General features: G+C 46.9%; 2 protein-coding genes across 3 annotated transcripts; one reads left to right on the forward strand and one right to left on the reverse strand.

The window, feature by feature from the left end:
* The first annotated feature begins 1,860 nt into the window (after positions 1–1,860).
* On the forward strand, positions 1,861–3,002 carry LOC122441721 (small ubiquitin-related modifier 1). Its single transcript, XM_043468686.1, has 2 exons — positions 1,861–2,246; positions 2,694–3,002. Exon 1 carries the CDS (start codon positions 1,941–1,943, stop codon positions 2,244–2,246), a length of 306 nt encoding a protein of 101 aa, XP_043324621.1. The 5' UTR covers positions 1,861–1,940; the 3' UTR covers positions 2,694–3,002.
* Positions 3,003–3,021: 19 nt separating this feature from the next.
* On the reverse strand, positions 3,022–15,027 carry LOC122441720 (sulfotransferase 1C2-like). 2 transcript variants are annotated; one of them, XM_043468684.1, is made up of 8 exons: positions 14,857–15,027; positions 8,930–9,103; positions 8,528–8,653; positions 7,779–7,876; positions 7,161–7,287; positions 6,627–6,721; positions 6,300–6,480; positions 3,022–4,259 (listed from the first exon to the last, which is right to left on the reverse strand). In XM_043468684.1, the coding sequence occupies exons 2-8, from the start codon at positions 9,075–9,077 to the stop codon at positions 4,147–4,149; spliced, it is 888 nt and encodes a 295-aa protein (XP_043324619.1). In that variant the 5' UTR covers positions 9,078–9,103; positions 14,857–15,027; the 3' UTR covers positions 3,022–4,146. The 2 variants fall into 2 exon arrangements, with proteins under 2 accessions (XP_043324619.1, XP_043324620.1); XM_043468685.1 differs by lacking the exon at positions 14,857–15,027 and adding an exon at positions 12,818–12,875.
* Positions 15,028–18,391: the final 3,364 nt, after the last annotated feature.

Raw genomic sequence — 18,391 nt, forward strand, 5'->3', positions numbered from 1 at the left:
AAGATCTCCTAGAGGAGGGAGATCAACCACTCTAGTATTCTTGCCTGGAGAATCCCATGGACAGAGGAGCCTGGTGGACCACAGTCCATGGGTCACAAAGAGTCTGACGTGACTGAAGTGACGTAGCACACATGCATACACAGGTCATCTAATCTCCCAGAACTGATTTTTAAACCCTCAGATTCACTAAGACTTAAGTCCATGTGTTTGATTCCTAGTTGTCGAGGAATAGGAAAGAGTTTAATTAAACAAACAAACAACAATGCAGTTTGTGGGTTGGACTGTATCTGACTCTGGAACAAATCATCTTTTTTTTAAAAACACTTCCTTCCCATATACAAGGAATTATTTTTGTATTAATCATGTGTAGAAACAAATAATAAAACATCAGTAAGAAAACATAGTCAATGGAAACTTTTATTCTATTTTGTGTATAAACTCATTCCAGTTTAAAAGAAATCACAAGTCTATTTTACTAAAATGAAAGTGTCCAGAAAAAGTATAGTTCAGACAGTGACTAAATCATACCACTGATGTAATATTGCATTTTCTTGATTCATTCTTGAGTTTTAAAACAAATAAATGACTATTAGAAAAGTAAATTTCAGTTTTAAAGTTATTCAAAATCAGTAAACTGTTTTCTGTGTGAACAAAACTATGAACTCACTAAATAAAAATCTTATACATCACAATTCACATCCATTTAAATTTTACCATTTTAAAATCAGAATACAAGCAAAAATGCCAAGGAGTCATGCGATTGACAGAGGTGAACAAATAAGTTCTACTTCTCTGTTTTTAAACCGACTGTGTATCATTATTCATTCTGAATCCACCACTGTTTAGATATAGAAACACTTCGGTACTGCAGGTTCCCTGATTGTACCTGAAGTGAGCATGAAGCGTTCTGAACTGTTACAAACTCATCCTGGAAAGAAACAGGTGTGGCTGTGTCTGTGTGTCAGTGGCTGGGGGCTGGGCAGTCCTCTTAGTTATCAATAATCTCCACAAAGGGGAGTAAAATGTAGGACCAAACAGCAATAAATTTATAATCTAAAATCTCAATCTGTGGGGGATAGAGACAACTTTTTAATGTAATAAAAAGCCTCTACTTGGAAGCTTACGTACCCATGATTAAAACTCAGTTGCTATTGTCAGCTGTTGGGTCGTGTCTGACTTTGTGACCACATGGCCTGCAGCACGCCAGGCTCGTGTGTCCTTCTCTGTCTCCTGGAGTTTGCTCAAACTCCTGTCCATTGAACTGGTGATGCCATCCAAGCATCTTATCTTCTCGTAGTTCTTTTTCTAGTTGCTTTAGGTGTAAGTTTAGATTGTTTATTTTGCATTTTTCTCTTTACTTGAGGTAAGCTTGTGCTGCTATAAACTTCCCTCTTAGAACGACTTTTGCTGCATCCCATAGGTTTTGGGTTGATGTGTTTTTGTTGCTGTCTGTTTCAGGTATTTTTTACTTTTCTTTCTGACTCTTCAGTGACTTGTTGGTTACTTAGAAGTGTGTAGTTTAGCCTCCATGTGTTTGTGTTTTTTAGGTTTTTTTCCCCCTGTAATTGATACCTAGTCTTATAGCATTGTGGTCAGAAAAGATAAGGGTGGGATGATTTGAGAGAGGAGCATTGAATCATATACAGTATCATATGTAAAGTAGATAGCCAGTGGGAATTTGCTAGATGACACAAGTAACCCAAAGCCGATGCTCTGTGACAACCTACAGGGGTGGGATGAGGTGGGCTATGGGAGGAAGGTCAAGGAGGGGACACATGTGTACCTGTGGCTGATTCATGTTGACGTATGGCAGAAACCATCACAGTATCATAATTATCTTCCAATTAAAAGCTCAGTAGTGGATTTGTAAACCCCGGAGCGAGGTTCTACCTACCTGAGGCCGCTGGTGTGCGGAGACCCCGGGGGAAGCCACCGTCACCATGTCTGACCAGGAAGCAAAACCTTCAACCGAGGACTTGGGGGATAAGAAGGAAGGAGAATATATTAAACTCAAAGTCATTGGACAGGATAGCAGTGAGATTCACTTCAAAGTGAAAATGACGACACATCTCAAGAAACTCAAAGAATCATACTGTCAAAGACAGGGAGTTCCTATGAATTCACTCAGGTTTCTCTTTGAAGGTCAGAGAATTGCTGATAATCACACTCCAAAAGAACTGGGAATGGAGGAAGAAGATGTGATTGAAGTTTATCAGGAACAAACAGGGGGTCATTCAACGGTTTAGATATTCTTTTTATTTTTTTTTCTTTCCCCTTAATCCTTTTTTATTTTTAAAAATAGTTCTTTTGTAATGTGGTGTTCAAAACAGAATTGAAAACTGGCACCCCATCTCTTTAAAACATCTGGTAATTTGAATTCTAGTGCCCATTATTCATTATTGTTTCTTTTCATTGTGCTGATTTGGTGAGCAAACCTCAGCCCCCTTCATATCACTCTCTCCTTTTTAAAAATTACATGTGTGCATAGAGAGCCCGCCTTTTCCAGGACTGTGCATTTGCAGGCTTGTGATAAATAAGATCAACTAATACAAGTGTTCCTAATGACTTTCCAATTGGCCCTGAAGTTCTAGCATGTGATTGCTTCACTCCTGGGCTATGACTTTCAGTGGGAGATGGAAGTTTTTTGGAAAACAGAACTGTGGAAAAATGACCTTTCCTTAACTTGAAGCTACTTTTAAAATCTGAGGGTCTGGACCAAAAGAAGAGGAATATCCAGTTGGAGTCAAAATGACAGAGAATAATGACTAACTCCAAAGATGGCTTCACTGAAGAGAAAGCATTTTAAGATAAAAGAAAAATCTTGTCAGAAGATCCCAGAAAAGATCTAATTTTCATTAGCAGTTAAAGTTATTCATGCAGAAGTGTATACAACAGAACACTGCTCTTTTTGACTTTATTTGTACTTTTTGGCCTGGGATATGGGTTTTAAATGGACAGTGTCTGTACCAGCTTCATTAAAATAAACAAAATATTTGTAAAAAAAAAAAAAAATAAAAGCTCAGTAGTAACCAAACAATTGTTTAGAACTTTGGCCAATAGACCCGGCCCGCCCCTCCCCCACCCTGCCCGCAGCCCCATAAGAGTATTTTATCCCTGACATTGTTGAGAATTGCCAGTGAAGTGTGTAATGAAAAGTTAGAATTTCATTTGCCTTAATGCATCCTCACCGTTGGGTCCCCAAGTCAATGTCCCCTCCGCCTTCAGCTTTGGATGACAGAAGTTAGGACTAAAAGCTGGAAACTGGTGACCTGCCATGTACCTGCTTTCCTGTGGTCATTCACGTTCATGCCATCATTCACGCTCAAGCACTTTCTACACACACACGTTCCAGGCCAGGTGCTGCCTTAAGTGCTGGAGTGAATGTTGACTAAGATGTGGGACCAGACACAAAAGACTTTACCATCCCGTGTGGGTACAGACAAGTGAATTGCTGAGTGTGGACAGAGCAGCAGAGCTAACATGGGAGCATGAAGGGCTCAGATGCTGACGGGGTCCCCGGAGGGCCCGGCACTTGGAGTGAGACTCTGTTGCTTCCAAATCCGACCACTGTGTCTGGGCTGACACTTGATGCCACTCCCCTGTCTCCTAGGTCCCCCTTCCATTAAAATTCACTGCCTGAGCTTTCTGTTTTCTATGCAACTCAGCACCAGGACTCCTTGGGTCACGCATTAGTGTCTGGTCCCTCCCCTTTGCCCCTTCCCCTTTGTCCCAGGGAAGGACGTCAGAACGTGAACCCTCAGGACTGTGCACTGGCCCATCCTCCATGTGTCCTTTCCCACAGTGACCAGGTGGGACCCGGGACCGAGCACAACTGGAGTTCCTGACGTCAGAGGTTTCATACTCTCAGTAGAGATGTAGCCAAGTATTTGCATATAGACACTGAAGATAGAATTATGTTACAAACTAGAGAACTAGGATGCACTTTCCAGAATAATGGAAATTTTAAGTCCTTGCAGTATTCAAGTCTTGTATTTGACTTAGTTTATAAAGCCATCTAGTTTCTTACTTTGGAAAGAATGGTTGAAATGAGCACAGGGCCAGTGGAGAGCCTGCTTTCCGAGGCGCTTGGGTCGGGATGAAGGATGAGGTTGTATCCCAGTAGCTGCCTGTTTATTGCTATTTGACTCAGAGCTCTGTGCAGAAGTTGATTGAGGTTCCTTTCATCTTTTGCCTGTAGATTTCATCAAATCTCTCATTCTGAGCCACCGTGAAGTGGTTTTTCCAATCCCCCACGATTCCTGGAAGGGGAAAGCCCAGACGACCATCACTGCTTGGGAGTCCTGGTGACCCAAGTGAAGAAGGGATTTGTGCCTGCACACTGTTTCACCCATGTCCCTGGCGGTAACCCTCCTCCTGCTGCTCTTGGCTGAGTGCACCCAAGGGCACCTGATCAGAGGTCAGGGCCCCTAAATCAGAGGATGATCGATCCATAGGAGCTGCAGCTGGGCCCCACCCGAGGTCTGCTCATGAACGGCGACCACAGAGAAGTGAGAAAACGTGTGCTTCTAACACTCGGCCACTTGGGAGAATCTCCAAATGTCCACTGAGTAAAAGACTCCAGATACGTGACAGTCCATTGCCTAATTTGTTCAAGGGAACCTGGGATCAGGCACAATGGGTGTGGCGATAGGGAAAAGCACAGGGAGCATCTCTAGGGGCAGAGATGGCTTGGAGGGGGGCAGGAGAAGGGACTTTGTGGGGAGGAAGATGTTTAAGGCTTATTTATTGTTCTGGTTGCATGTGTGTACTCATGTATCAAGTCTTGTTAAATGTATGCTGCAGTTCACTGGAGGTAAGTTCCAGCCCAAAGGAAAAAGATTTGGGGGAAAAATATGAATGAGGTACTATTTTTCACCCAACAGTAACTATGAAAAATAACTTCAAAAGAGGGAAATACTCTTTGCCCCACCAGTGCTTCTTCTGGAAAATTATGCGCGAGAAGGAAGAGAGTCAGGACGTGAGAACGTAGGCACAGAGCGGTTTGCTGGAGTGTGATTCACAAAGACAAGGACTGAAAACAGCCAGAGCTGAGAGTCTGACTCTTGGGGAAGAGTTGATGAGTTATGATGCATCTGGACATGAGCCTCCAAACAGAGAGCTTTGTGGCCCCACCGTGCCCTGCCCTTGTGGCACATTTGAGACTCTAGTGAGGAATGTGTGTTGTGGGACCTGCCTGAGTTTTGTGGGGTTGGCTCTCACCGTAGTGCCTGTATGTCTGCAGAGCTGAGGGGAGGGACTGTGGAGAGCTGGGCAGCTCACCAGATCCTTACCCGAGACTACCCAGGGAGAGAAGTGGATTTGCTTGGCTTGTTTCGGTAACAGGGAAGCTGTTGTAGACTGGAAAATGCAGCAAAAGAAATCCAATTGTGTGTGAAGAAAGAAGAAAAGAAGTTGCAAAGCAATGGTCCCCACAGCTGAGACTGTATCGATAAAACTGCTACAGAGGGGCTTTGGGGAGCAGGGTTTTGGTAAAGAGAACTTTTAAAATGTGAATTTATGTTTTCATAATCACATATATTACTTTTTAAGTTAAACAGTGATAAAGGGTTTTATTTTTTCCCTTTGAAAACATTGCGGTGTTGATTTTGTTCAATTGCTAAGTCATGTTCGACTCTTGTGACCCCATGGACTGTAGCCCGCCAGGCTCCTTTGTCCATGGGGATTCTCCAGGCAAGAATACAGGAGTGGGTTGCCATTCCCTTCTCCAGGGGATCTTCCTGACCCAGAGATTGAACCCAGGTCTCCTGCATTGACAGGTGGGTTCTTTACCGCTGAGCCTTCTGGGAAGCCCCCATAAAAAACATCAGCTGGACCAATTAGGATCCCTCTCTTAGGAATTGGAATGAAGAAGTATTATGGAAGGAGGTAGATCTGAGCAGTAGTTGCCATTGAAATTCATGCTGTTCGGCCATGATGAGACTGGCTGATGAGCAGACTGCGAAGCAGGAAGAAGCATCAACGGGCAGGAAGTCAGGAAGCTGGTTGGTGGAGAAGAGCCCTCATCTGTGTGTGTAGAACCTCGGAGCAAAGACCCAGACCTTGCTACTGCTGGGGTCCTAGGCCTCAGGTCAGGTGTTCCCAGGACGTCTGGACCGGCCCCTGAAGACCAGCGAGCTCTCCTCTCTGAGGGCCTCCAACAGCAGGCATGATGCACGATGCACTGTCCTGGGACTGGTAAAGCCCAGCGCCCTCCTATCAGGAGGGCAGGCACCATGCTACCAGGCAGATAGAATACTTGGTTTACATCCATCTCTGTGCAGTCTGTGCAGCCCACTCACCTTTCCTCATGAAGGGGGAGATGGACTGGTCCAAGACGGTCTTGGGAGCCGTGGAACGGTTGGTCATGGGGTTTGCCTTCATCTTCTCAAATGTCGTCTCCTGGACAATGGTGTCCAGCACGGCTCCATCCAAGTTCTTCCCCATGAACTTCATCACTTTCTGAATTTCCTGCTTTGGGTTCTGTGGGGTGGGTAACATGGCAATGGAAGGATGCATTGTGTCAGAAGATCACACTTGTTCTCCTGCAAGACGTGCAGCCTGGAAGTAGCCCAGGGTCTCTCAGAGCTGGGTCTGACATGGTCTCTACCCACGTGGCCTATACTCACCCTCTTGATGTCCTCATAGAAGAGAAAGAGCATCCGGACGCTGTCTCTCAGCTCCCACCAGCCTCTCACATGCTCGAACCAGGACCCCCATGCGACTGTAAGACACAGAGAACACAGCAGAGAGCCCATGTGGGGCCCTGCAAAGCCTTCCAGTGCTCAGGGATGTGATTGACCTCAAGTGCATTGGAAAGAGAGGGAAACAGATTACCAGCCAGATACATCCATGAGTTGTGATCTGTTTGATGTGGGGGGTGAAGCAGAATGGGGCAGCCTCAGGGGAATTTATCCCAACATGCCTACCAGTGTGGCTTCACATATATTGTCTGTCATCACAATGCCCTTATGATAGGACAGGGATGCTTTTGGAACGGGGAGACCCTGCAGGTCGGGTGACCAGGAATAAAAGCTTCCAGATCTGGTGGGGACGTCTGCGGGGGCCATGGGAGGACTCAGTGTCCTGGGGGGTCGTGTGGTGTGTGGAGACCTGGCTGAGCCACACGGCCGTGGTTGTGGAGAGATGGGGGGGGGCCCTACCTTTTCCACTGATGAAGGTTTCAAAGTACTGGTCCCAGATGCCTGGATCGGGAAGCGTCCGGTTCATCCTCTGGAAGTGGTAGTAGGAAACCAGACAGTCCTTGGCATTTCGAGCAACATAGAGGAACTTGAGGGAAAGAGTGTAGAGAGGGAGTGAAGTGTCATAGAGGGTGGTTTTCACAGGGTCACCAACACTCAGCTGTCCCAGGGGGCCTCTGCCTGCTACTCACCTGGGCTGTGCCACCCACACTCCCTGGGGTCCCCGCCTCCCTTCCTGGCTCCTCCCACAAGGCAGCTGGTTCCTTGTGGCCCCCTTGGTCTCCTAGAACAATGTTTATCCAGAAACCAGGGCCTCCTGACAGACAGAAGCTGTAATGGTGGCTGTGATGGCCCCTGAATGCCTTCATCCTGGTCTCCTTGAAGGTCAGCTTCATGGTAACAGTGTGGATACGTTCTAGGCCTCACTGCGCTCAGTACCTCTGCTGTCCCCACCAAGCATCCCATGGGTTTCATCTCAACCGTGACTCTGGATCCTCAGCCCGGGAGGTGGAGAAGCGCACATGACGGAGGATGTTTGGGGCTGGAGCATTCGCTCCCTCTGTCCTGAGATGTTGGTACCTTGCAGTTGCTTTCCCAGAAGGATGGAGGCAGCAGCTGGGCGGGGAGGTGGGTCCTTAGCACCCGGGGCCGGGGCATTGCTCTGGCCTTCTCCACACCTTTAAAGAGATCGAGAGGAGGACCTTGTCCCACAAGCTTCACAGGGGGACCTCTGTCCAGTGCTCTGTCCAGCGTGTTGGTCACCCGCCTACCTTTCTGCTCTTGGGAGCTTTCATGGTGGGCCCATGGCCTTTACCTGCGGGGGGCGCACATGCTCTGCAGCTGCAGGATCTCAGTCAGTTTGGGGGTGAGGAGCCAAGGGAGAGGGGTCCCAGAGCATAGGCCCCCATCCCCACCGACTTGCCCGGTGTGCTGGCTGTTTTCTTCCTCTCTGAGAACTGTGACCCTGATGGCCTATGGGTCCTGACTCCTACTTGCTCCTTGGAGACACCAACCCGGCACCTGCTCTGTGTGATCTATGTGTTATGGGTGGGAAGAGAGTGTGTCCCTGAGATCAAGAAGGCACGACCTTCTCCCTAGAAGCAGCTGCTCCTGTGTGGGAATCAGACGCTGATGCAAATACCTCCACGTCCTTAAACCAACTGGATGATACTGTGATGAGGACACATGTCCTGGCACCTGTGTCCAAACCCCCAGGAAGAGCTGGCAGGTGACCCTGGGCTCTGGGAGATGACCTGTTGGTCAATGCAGGGTCACTAGTCGTAACCAGGGCCCTGGCCAGGGGTGGGGCAGCAGGGAGGAGGGCTCACCGGAGGGCTGGGGCGGCCGGGCCCACTCGAGGAATGGGTGGCGGTGTTGGATGGCCGCCCGCTGACACTTGTCCACATCCCCACTCTGCTCAATCAAGTCCACAATTTCCTGGATCCACGTGGTCCCTGCGGCCAGATGGAGAGATGAGAGGCAGAAACTGGTCAGACAACTGCCTCCTGCACCCTGGTGGACTGATGGGTGTTCAGGTCGACCTCTCCCCCACCCAAGGGCCCACAGCCCAGCAGGTGGGTCCCCTAAAGCCGTGAGCCCATAAACCCAGGGGCTCAAGCTCCCCGAGGAGCCTGTCCTTGGGGCAGGAGAGCAGGGCCCTCTGACCCCCCACAGGCATCCCTCCAGGGACTGTGGCCCCGAGGGAGCCTGCCGACCCAGCCCACAGCTACCTGACTTAGGGTAGGTACAGATGAGGAGGTCGTCCGGCTGGGCCTCGAAGCCCTGGATCTGGGGCCAGTTGTCCACGGTGGTGGCCGGCAGGGGGATCCCCGCCACCTCCCCTAGTGAGGGCTGTGTCCCCGCCGTGATTAGGGCCATGGGGTCTGGGGATGAGACGGCAGTTCCTATGGGTAGAGAATAGAGGAGGTTTTTGAAAAATTGTGGTTCTGTACTCATCACATGGCGTTTACCATTTTATCCACTTGTAAATGCAAGCTCATTGTTGCGCAACTGTCACCACCATGATCTCCAGAATGTCTTATCTCCCCAAAGTGAAACCACCCATTAAACACTAATTCCTCATCCCCTCCCCTGTCCCCAGCCCCGACTATTCTATACTCTGTCTCTGTGGGCCTGACTCCTCCAGGGACCTCACACAAGGGGAACCAGACAGTGCTTGTCCATTGAGGACCTGCCATAATGTCCTCAAGATCCATCCATGTCGTAGCAGGTGTCAGAATTTCCTTCCTTTCTAAGAGTGAATTCACCCTCAGAAAGCACTGCATTTCATTTATTTATTTATTTTTGGCTGAGTACCAATTTATTATGTAAAACATGAACATTGTTCATATACAAGAAGATATGGTGGTAGAAAAGATCTTGTTTACAACAGCAGAAAAGAAAAATCCAAATGTAAATGTAAATATACATATAAATACATTATGTATATAAACACAGGTATTGAGTTTCACAAAGAATCTATGAGATATAAATTTTTTTTATGTGGATCACTTTTAAAGATGTCTATTGAATTTGTTACAATATTGATGTTGTTTTATATTTTGTCTTTTTTTTTTTTTGGCTGCGAGGCATGCGAAATCTTAGTTCTCTGACCAGAGATTGAACTTAAGCCCACATCAAAGCTGAATTCTTCATCACTGGACTATCAGGGAAGTCACTATAAATCTTTATTCATATAAATAAATGAAATTTTTCATTCCCATGAGGTGCAGAGGAAAAAAGTGAAAAGACGTAAATAAGTGGAAAGACAATTGTATAGAAAATCTCAACATCAGAGATTTAGCACATTCCCAGAAAAATAACAACAGAACTGTTTGTAAACAAACAAGCTGATAAGGACTGAATTTTATTCATTCATTCATGCATGGACCCTTCTAACTTTTAACTGTTGAGAATGAAACTGCTATGAACATGGGTGTACAAATACCTCTTCAATACCCTGCTTTCAGTCCTTTTGGGTAAATACCCCAAAGTGGGGTTGCTGGACCATTTATGAGTCTATGTTCACTCTTCTGAGGACTTGCCATCCCGTCGCCCATAGCGGCTGCACTTTTACATCGCCACCGGCGGTATATGAGGTTTCTGGTTTCTTTTCATCCTTACCAACACTTGTTATTCTCTGTTGTTGTTGTTGTTTTTTAATTTAATTTAATTTTTTTAATTTTTAATTTAATTTAATTTAACATCCTAAAGAGTGTGAGGCGGCATCTCATTGTGCTTTTGAGTTTCATTTCCCCGCAAATGTGCTCATTTGTCATTTGTATGTTTCCTCTGGAGAATGTCTATTTAAATTCTTTGTCTGATTTAGAATCAGGTTGTTTGTTTTGTTGTTCTGTTGAAAGAGTCCTAAATGCATGAAATGAGAAAGACAGGAGGAGCTGCTGCTATTTCCTAGGATAGCTGGCTACTGTGATTCCAGAGATGCTGACTGCTGCCACTAGGGACACTGGCAATAGTCAGAATCTAACAGTCACTGGATACTTAGATCCACTTGTGCTCGGCTGAACACCTTATACTTGTTAACTCATTCTGACTCTTGAATAAAATGAAAGGGTCCTTCCAGGATAGTTAGGGAATTTGGAATGGAAATGTACACACTGCCATATATAAAATGGATGACCAACAAGGGCATACTGTATAGCTCAGGGAACTCTGTTCAACGGGTTATGTGGCAGCCTGGATGGGAGGGGAGTTTGGGGAGAATGGATACATGTGTATCTATGACCAAGTCCCTTTGCTGTCCACCTGAAATGATCACATTTTTAATCGACTATACCCCAGGACAAAATAAAAAGTTTAAAAGAAATGAAAGGCAGGAGAAGCTGCCTTCTCTTCCTTTCATCTTCTTCCTGAAGATGTGCCTATAAACGGTTATTGGGAATTGAGTGGGGGGCTGGTGCAGCCCCGCCGGGGAGCTGGTGGGAGGCTAGTGCTCACCACATCCAGGCCTGTCATGGGATTCCTGACCTCAGAGCAAGTCCAGTCCTTCAGAATGGAGACTGAGGGGCAGCTGTGTTTGCAAAGTGTCCGAGAAGGTAGAGTTTGGACAAAAGTCCTGAGAGTATGGTGGGTTTCGGGAGGGAGGAGGGAAGAGAACAAAGCTTCTAATGGGTCTTTCACGGTAGGTCTTCTATAAACTTTTCTGTTTTAATTTGTAAATAAATCAAGGATTTATTAGGAAGCAGTGTTAACACCCTCACACAAGTGAGGCTGCTCAGAGCCCCTTGAACAACAATAATTGCTCAAAAATGCAGCCAAAGCCTGCCTGCTAATGTGACCCCAAGGACGAGTAGAAGAGAGCGGGAGGCATGGAAAAGCCAGTTGAGGGATGCAGTAGCCCAGGAGGCCAGAGGGACTCAAAGCCTGGCGGGACACCCAGGCCACCACTGACCTGAAGCGGGAGGGGACAGGAGCCCAGGGACGGTCCCAGGGAGCTGAGAAGGACCCCCAGCCGACAGTGCAGGGACGTGGACCTTGGCCCATGGTCATAGGGGCTGAATTCTGCCGACAGAAAGCATGAGCCCTGAGCCAGTGCTCCCAGGACCTGCAGGAAGGGTCAGGGCCCTGCTGGCACCATGGTTCTGCCCCGAGATGCCTGCTTAGAGCTCTCACTTCCAAAATCATCAGATGATTAGTGTGTGTCCTCTAAAGTGGCCGAGTTTGTGGTGCTCTATCTCTGGGGCAATGGCATTCACTCACTGGTCACGATTATAGACAGATGCCACCCCTATCAGGTTTGTATGCTGAAGCCCTAATCTCCAGGCCCTCAGTGTGTGACTGCATTTGCAGACAAGACTTTAAGGCGGTGACTGAGTTAAGGTGAGGCCAGTAGGGTGGCCCTCATCCAACCTGGGTGCGTTCTTGTTAGAGCTGGAGATTAAAGCCAGGGCTGCCGCTGTACAGAGTGAGTGAGGAGCAGCCTGCACACCCAGGAGAGAGGCCTTGGGAGAGACCAGGCCGGCCACACCCGGGCCTTCCCCACCTCCAGAGCTGTGACAAAACACCTTTCTGTTGTGTAACCTGCTTAGTCTGTGGTGTGTGGTTACAACAGCCCAAGGGGACTATGACAAAGGCCTTTGCTGAAGCTTAGAAACCAACTGTTGAAATCATAAATGGAGGAAAAGAGTAAATGGTTCTTCCTGACTTTTCTATGTAACTGTTCTGCTGAATACTTAATAGCAGATAAAAGAAGTTTCTCTTCATAGAATCATTCTAGCCAATAGATGAATAATAAATCATAGAATTGTAATGTTGCCTTGTAGCCCAAAGTGGTGAAAGAAGCTAGACATTTATCATTCGTGGTTTCTGACATCCCGGAAAGAAAGACAAGAAGATACTGCACCCCTTGGTGACAGACATGCATCCTACAATGTGGTTCTGCCCCAAACATGAACCTGATTAAGCCTCAAAATCCAGCACCAACAATATCTCTACTTTTTTAGGTTCGTGAAAATTCTTTCTGGCTTGAGCTAATCAGTCCTGTCTACTGATTAGCTAATACTGATTAGCTAATAGTCGCACCTACATTACTAACAGTAAAGATTAAAAAAGTAAACCAATGCATTAAGTAAAGGATTTCTTTTAAGCCATATCCTTACCTTCAAGTCTCAGCTGAAAATCAGAGCCCAGAGGCTGGACCAAGGGTCAGTGAGCTCAGAGGGCACTTTCTAAGGATGTGGCCAGCTGCCTGGATGGCAACTGCCAAGGCTCAAATTACCTGAGTCAGGGGTCCTAGTGCCTGCAGGAGGTGGGGACCTTGTGGGGAGGGTTCGTGTCCCCCACGTGGTAACCCAGAACTTTTTGCTGTCAGGGGCACAAGCAGCTGCCCCAGAATTTTTAGTCAAAGTTACTTAAGAAATAGGTGATATAAGAAAGACACTGACTCACTCTGTCCCCCTTAAAGATAAATCTCCCGGGTGAAGGGCCCTCCACTTCCCCGAATAAGAGGAAGAAGCATCCTTACCCCCAGAGACTCGGATTCAGGGCCAAGAAGGCTGGGTAAGTAAACCTACTTCCTTCTTCCTGATGGTGACACTTTCTCATCAATTTACCCCATGCCCCAAACTCTTTCTCTCTTTCACAAATTTGCTTGTTATTCACAAATTTATTTCTTTGTCTAAAGGTGTAAAAGCTGTCTATTTGTCACTTCTTCAGGTCTCATATTTCTATGAGCTCCTGTGTGTAAAAATTAAATTAGTTTTTTCTCCTGTTAACCTGTCTTATGGGCTTCCCTGGTGGCTTAGATGGTAAAGAATCTGTCTGCAGTGTGGGAGACCAGGATTCTATCCCTGGTTTAGGAAGATCCCCTGGAGGAGGGCATGGCAACCCACTCCAGTATTCTTGCCTGGGGAATCTCCACGGACAGAGGAGCCTGGCAGGCTATAGTCCATGGGGTTACAAAGAGTTGGATACGACTAAACGACTAAGCTCACAGCACACAACCTGTCTTATGTTAAGTGAGTGATGAGATTGGCTTCTGTTTTTCAATTGGGATTATTTTACCTTAATCCTGGGTGGGATGGGGGCCAGTTGCATGATTTTTCTGCTCCCTTTTAGTTAATTGACAGGATTCTTGTTACCTTAACTGAGAGCTCTGCAATTCCATGATTGGCCTTTAAGATTGAAGTGTAATTGACATGCAATGTTATATTCGTTTCATTGTAATTGTATTTTGATTTTGGTTCAATGCTCCAGGATAGCAGTGGCTCCGTGATGGAGCAGAGGAAAGCAGGACCTTTCCAGTAAGCAGAACTGTTCCACGGGATATATGGCTCCTCATCCTATGCCACAAACTACATGTTCACGACATTGTACAATGTGGGTGGACCTTAAAGGCATTGTGTGAAGTCAGGTAAGACACACAAAGACAAATACTGTATGGAATCACTTCAAGTGGAATCTCTAAAAAATGTCGAACTCACAACAGAGTCAAAGTGTGAAATGGTGGTGCCAGGAGGACTAGGGAGATGCTGGTCAAAAGATACAAACTCCCAGTTAAAGGAGGAATGTGTGTACTAAGTCGCACCACTTGTGTTCGACTCTTTGCAACCCCGTGGACTGTAGCCTGCCAGGCTCCTCTGTCCATGGGATTCCCAGGCAAGAATACTGGAGTGGTTTGCCACGCCCTCCTCCAGGGGCTCTTCCCAACCCAGGGATCAAATCCACGGCTCTTGTGTCTCCTGTACTGACAGGCGGGTTCTTTATCACGAGTACTACCTGGGAAACCCATAAATTGTGGGATTTAATGCAGAGCATGGTGACTAGAGTTAACAATACTTATCATATACTTGAAAGTATATAATAAACGTTCTCACCGCAAAGAAATAATTGTAATTATGTGACATTCTGGTGGGGGTCATTTTGTGATGTGTACTTGTGTCAAATGGACACCTTCTATACCTTAAACTTACACTATGTAACATATTAATTATATATGAACACATCTAGAAAATAAGTTTAAAAAAACATCTTTCATTAGTCAGGATCATCTAAATGTGTTCTTGCTTTTTAAGGGCTAACAATCCCACCCCCTTCCAAATTAATACCATTTTGTTTTCAATGTTTTACTCCATTTCATCTGAAGGACTAACTGAAGAAAGAGTCATAAGTCCATCCTCTCTACGTTTTTATTACTCACAGTTGGCGTCTCCAGGCGAGAAGACTGGGGACTGGGTCCTGGTTTGGCAGAGGGAGACTTGAGCGCCCTGCAGGCCGTCTGAGCTCAGCTGAGGACGGGCAGCAGGAGGTCCAGTCACCTTGGACCTCTCCTTGAGGCACGTAGCCCCACGCTCAGCACTGCGGCTGCCTGGGCCTGACACAGCTTCCTTGTCCAGGGACTGGCCTCCTCCCATCAGGGCTCTGACTCAGCGTTTACTCTCGATAGCACTGACACTCCTGGTCCAGAGGCGGGCTTCTGTCCTCTGGGGACCAGCGGCACTGTGTGCCTTGTCTCCAGTGCGGGGGGGTGGGACTGAGAGCACAGTTTTGTGGACACTAGGCCGCAGCAAGAGGACGAGCCTTCTCTCCATTTGTCGGGAGACCTAAGGGGCCACTGGAGAAGACTGTTAGCTTGAATACTTGCTCCTGGAATCTCTGTAAAGTTTTAGAAAGATGCCAAGTGCTCGGGGGGGTGGCAGAGAAAGCTGGAGATTATGTACAAAGATAAGAGACCCTCAGAAACAAAGGAGAGAGAACAAAAAGAGGTACTGAGATTTTGTAGTAGATTCTGTAGTAGACATCAGTCTATCATCCATCCATCCTTCAGCCATTCATGAGCCCATCTATCATCTATCCACCCATCCATCCTTCCATCCATCCATCAATCATCTGTTCATCTATCATTCATCCACTCACCCATCCATCCATTCATGCACCTATCATTCATCTGTCCATTCATCCATCCATCTATCATTCATCTACCCACCCATCTGTCCATCATCTCTCCATCCATCCATTCGTCATCCATCCATTCATTCTTGTACCCATCTATCATCCAACCATCCACCCATCTGTCCATCCATCCATCCATTCATGTACCCTCTGTCAGTCATCTGTCCATCCATCCATCCATGGAAGGTGAGGAAGAGGGAGTCTGGATCCAGGAGGCCCTGTGGGGTGTCTCCGTGTCACCATGCCCCATACTCAAGGTCAATGGAAAACAACAGCAACCCCTCTCAGGAGGACAGCTCATGGTCCAGACCCTTCAGCAAGGAACCCTGAGGTCCCAGGTCAGAATCATAACATTGAGCTGCTTGCTGGGGGCAAAGGGGCATCGGAGCAGGTGGTGGGAGAGGCAGTTACAGAGACAAGGACTGTGGTCAGCAGATGAGTTCCTCCTTATTGTGTTATGTGTGTGTTTACATACAAATATCTTTATTTCCTCCCCTCTTGTGTCCTTTATCATGTAACATACAATTCATTGACTTTTCATCATATTATTTAAGTATTAATTTTATATCATAACATCAGTTTGAGCAAGCTCAGGAGTTGGTGATGGACAGGAAAGCCTGGTGTGCATCAGTCCATGGGGTCATGAAGAGTCCGACATGACCGAGAGACTGAACTGAACTGAACATCAGAGTATATAAGTTATGGGAGATCAAGGAGAAAAATGCCCAGGAAAGCCATGCTTCCATGAACAGAGGTGGACCTGAGGGGCAGTAGATGGATGGGGTGGGGATGAGGTGAGAGGGACTTAGGCTATAAACATCTCTGAGTCTTAGGGGCCAGAGGTCGGACAGTGGGACTGTCTCCCTAGAAGCTGGAAACACAACAGCCCTGGAGAAGGTTGGGGGTACAGGAGTGATCCACAGAGGTGACATTTAGAGTTTTGGAAGCACGTGGAGTGTGTATTCACGATGAATTCCAAATCTATAGGCTCCAGGTGCAGGAAGTTTAGATAGGTTGGCTGCCTATAGTCTTTAGTCTCCTCCTTACAAAGGAGCCCAAAAGTGTCTCAAAAAGAAATGTATTAATCAACATATTAATGTATTAATCACATATGCATGCATGGTCACTTGCTCAGTCGTGTCTGACTCTTTGCGATGGACTGTAGCGCCTCCGTCCAGGGGATTCTCCAGGCAAGAATACTGGAGTGGGTTGCTGTGCCTGCCTCCAGGGGATCTTCCTGACCCAGGGATCGAACCTGTGTCTCTTATGTCTCCTGCATTGGCAGGTGTGTTCTTTACCACTAGCACCACTTGAGAAGCCCCATTAATCAACTCCAATATAAAATAAAAAGGTAAGCAAAATAAATGTTTGGTGGAATTCACCTGTGGAGAACAGAAAAGCAAATGCCTGGGGACTAGTTGATGGTGGTACCTGCTCTTGTAAGCTTGCAGGAGAAGCAGAGTCAGGCCCTGCCTGAGCATTTGAGATATGGAAGAACTCAGCCTCTCTGACGGCTGACACACTGGTCACGATTTCCAGAAACAATGCTGACATCCAAGGCCTCTCACTGGAAGTGGACAGCCTTCCTGTGTGAAGATTGTTCAGATTGCTTCATGATGTCAAAGTGGTTTTTTCAATTTTAGATCCATGTAGAGAAAACTGTTTCCCCACGTGGCTCATTGGTAAAGAACCTGCCCTCCAATACAGGAGACACAGAACAAGTGGGTTCAAACCCTGCATTGGGAAGAGCCCCTGGAGGAGGGCGTGGCAACCCAGTCCAATATTCTTACCTGGAGAATCCCATGGACAGAGGAGTCTGGTAGGGTGTAGTCCATGGGGTTGTAAAGAGTCGGACATGACTGAGAAGCTAGCACTTTCATAGACATAACTGCATACCAACCTGAATGCCCCAAGGCTGTTTATAAAGGAACATCTTCAGAAAACTAAACATGCTTCTGGGGGTTGAGGGGCTCGGCAAACCTCAGTGTGAATTCTCATGGCATGGGGCATTCACCTCCATCTTCTCTAGGTGCTGTATCTCAGTCCCTCGGCTCAGACCTAACCCGAGTCTGTGCCCCTCCCCCCATCACAGCAGGACTTGTTCCCCGAGTAGGGGACGTGCTATCCTGGGACCCCCACCAGCTGGGTCCCCTCCCTCTGCCCCACGGGGAGTGGGTTCCCTGTGGTTTCACCTGAGAGGCCACGTGTCGGGGAGCAGGCACACACACACACACAGGATTATCTGTCCTGTGGTTAATGATTTGCATGCTTGCTTAGAAGGTGAAAGACCACAGGCTGCAGACAGGGTTGACTCAGGTCCTTGGAGGAGGAGGTGGCTCTCTGTACCTGACAGGAAAGCGGCACGCCTACAGAGGGAAACTTCCCAACTTTCTTTCTTTTCTTTACTTGTTTTTTGACACATCTATTTTTTAAAAAAAAATTTATTCAGGTCTAGTTGATTTGCAATGTTGGGTTAGTTTCAGGTGCAAAGCAAAGTGAATATATCCACTCTTTTTAGATTCTATTCCCATATAGGCCATTACAGAGTATCAAGTAGAGCTCCCTGAGCTGTAGAGTAGGTTCTCAGTAGTCATCTATTTCCTGACTCGTTTAAAACAAAGCACTGACCTTAGTACAACTTGTGTGAATGAGGGCGGACGCTTCCTTGAGCAGGCTTTAACAAGGAGAATCAGGACACGTGAAACTAAATGACTCAGCCGTCCCGACAGTTCTAAGAGCTGTTGCTGCTGCTGCTAAATTGCTTCAGTTGTGTCTGACTCTGG

Source organism: Cervus canadensis, chromosome 5, assembly GCF_019320065.1.
Source record: "Cervus canadensis isolate Bull #8, Minnesota chromosome 5, ASM1932006v1, whole genome shotgun sequence".
NCBI classification, from domain to species: domain Eukaryota; kingdom Metazoa; phylum Chordata; class Mammalia; order Artiodactyla; family Cervidae; genus Cervus; species Cervus canadensis.

What these genes read in the sequence shown, in the direction of transcription:
- LOC122441720 (XM_043468684.1), bottom strand. Translation starts at nt 9,077, where the DNA reads ATGGCCCTAATCACGGCGGGGACACAGCCCTCACTAGGGGAGGTGGCG. An exon ending in CCGGCCGCCCCAGCCCTCCG is followed by an intron (nt 7,877 to 8,527) that starts GTGAGCCCTCCT and finishes ATCTCTTTAAAG; the next exon opens with GTGTGGAGAAGGCCAGAGCA. An exon ending in CTCCCCCTTCATGAGGAAAG is followed by an intron (nt 4,260 to 6,299) that starts GTGAGTGGGCTG and finishes TTCCCCTTCCAG; the next exon opens with GAATCGTGGGGGATTGGAAA.
- LOC122441721 (XM_043468686.1), top strand. Translation starts at nt 1,941, where the DNA reads ATGTCTGACCAGGAAGCAAAACCTTCAACCGAGGACTTGGGGGATAAG.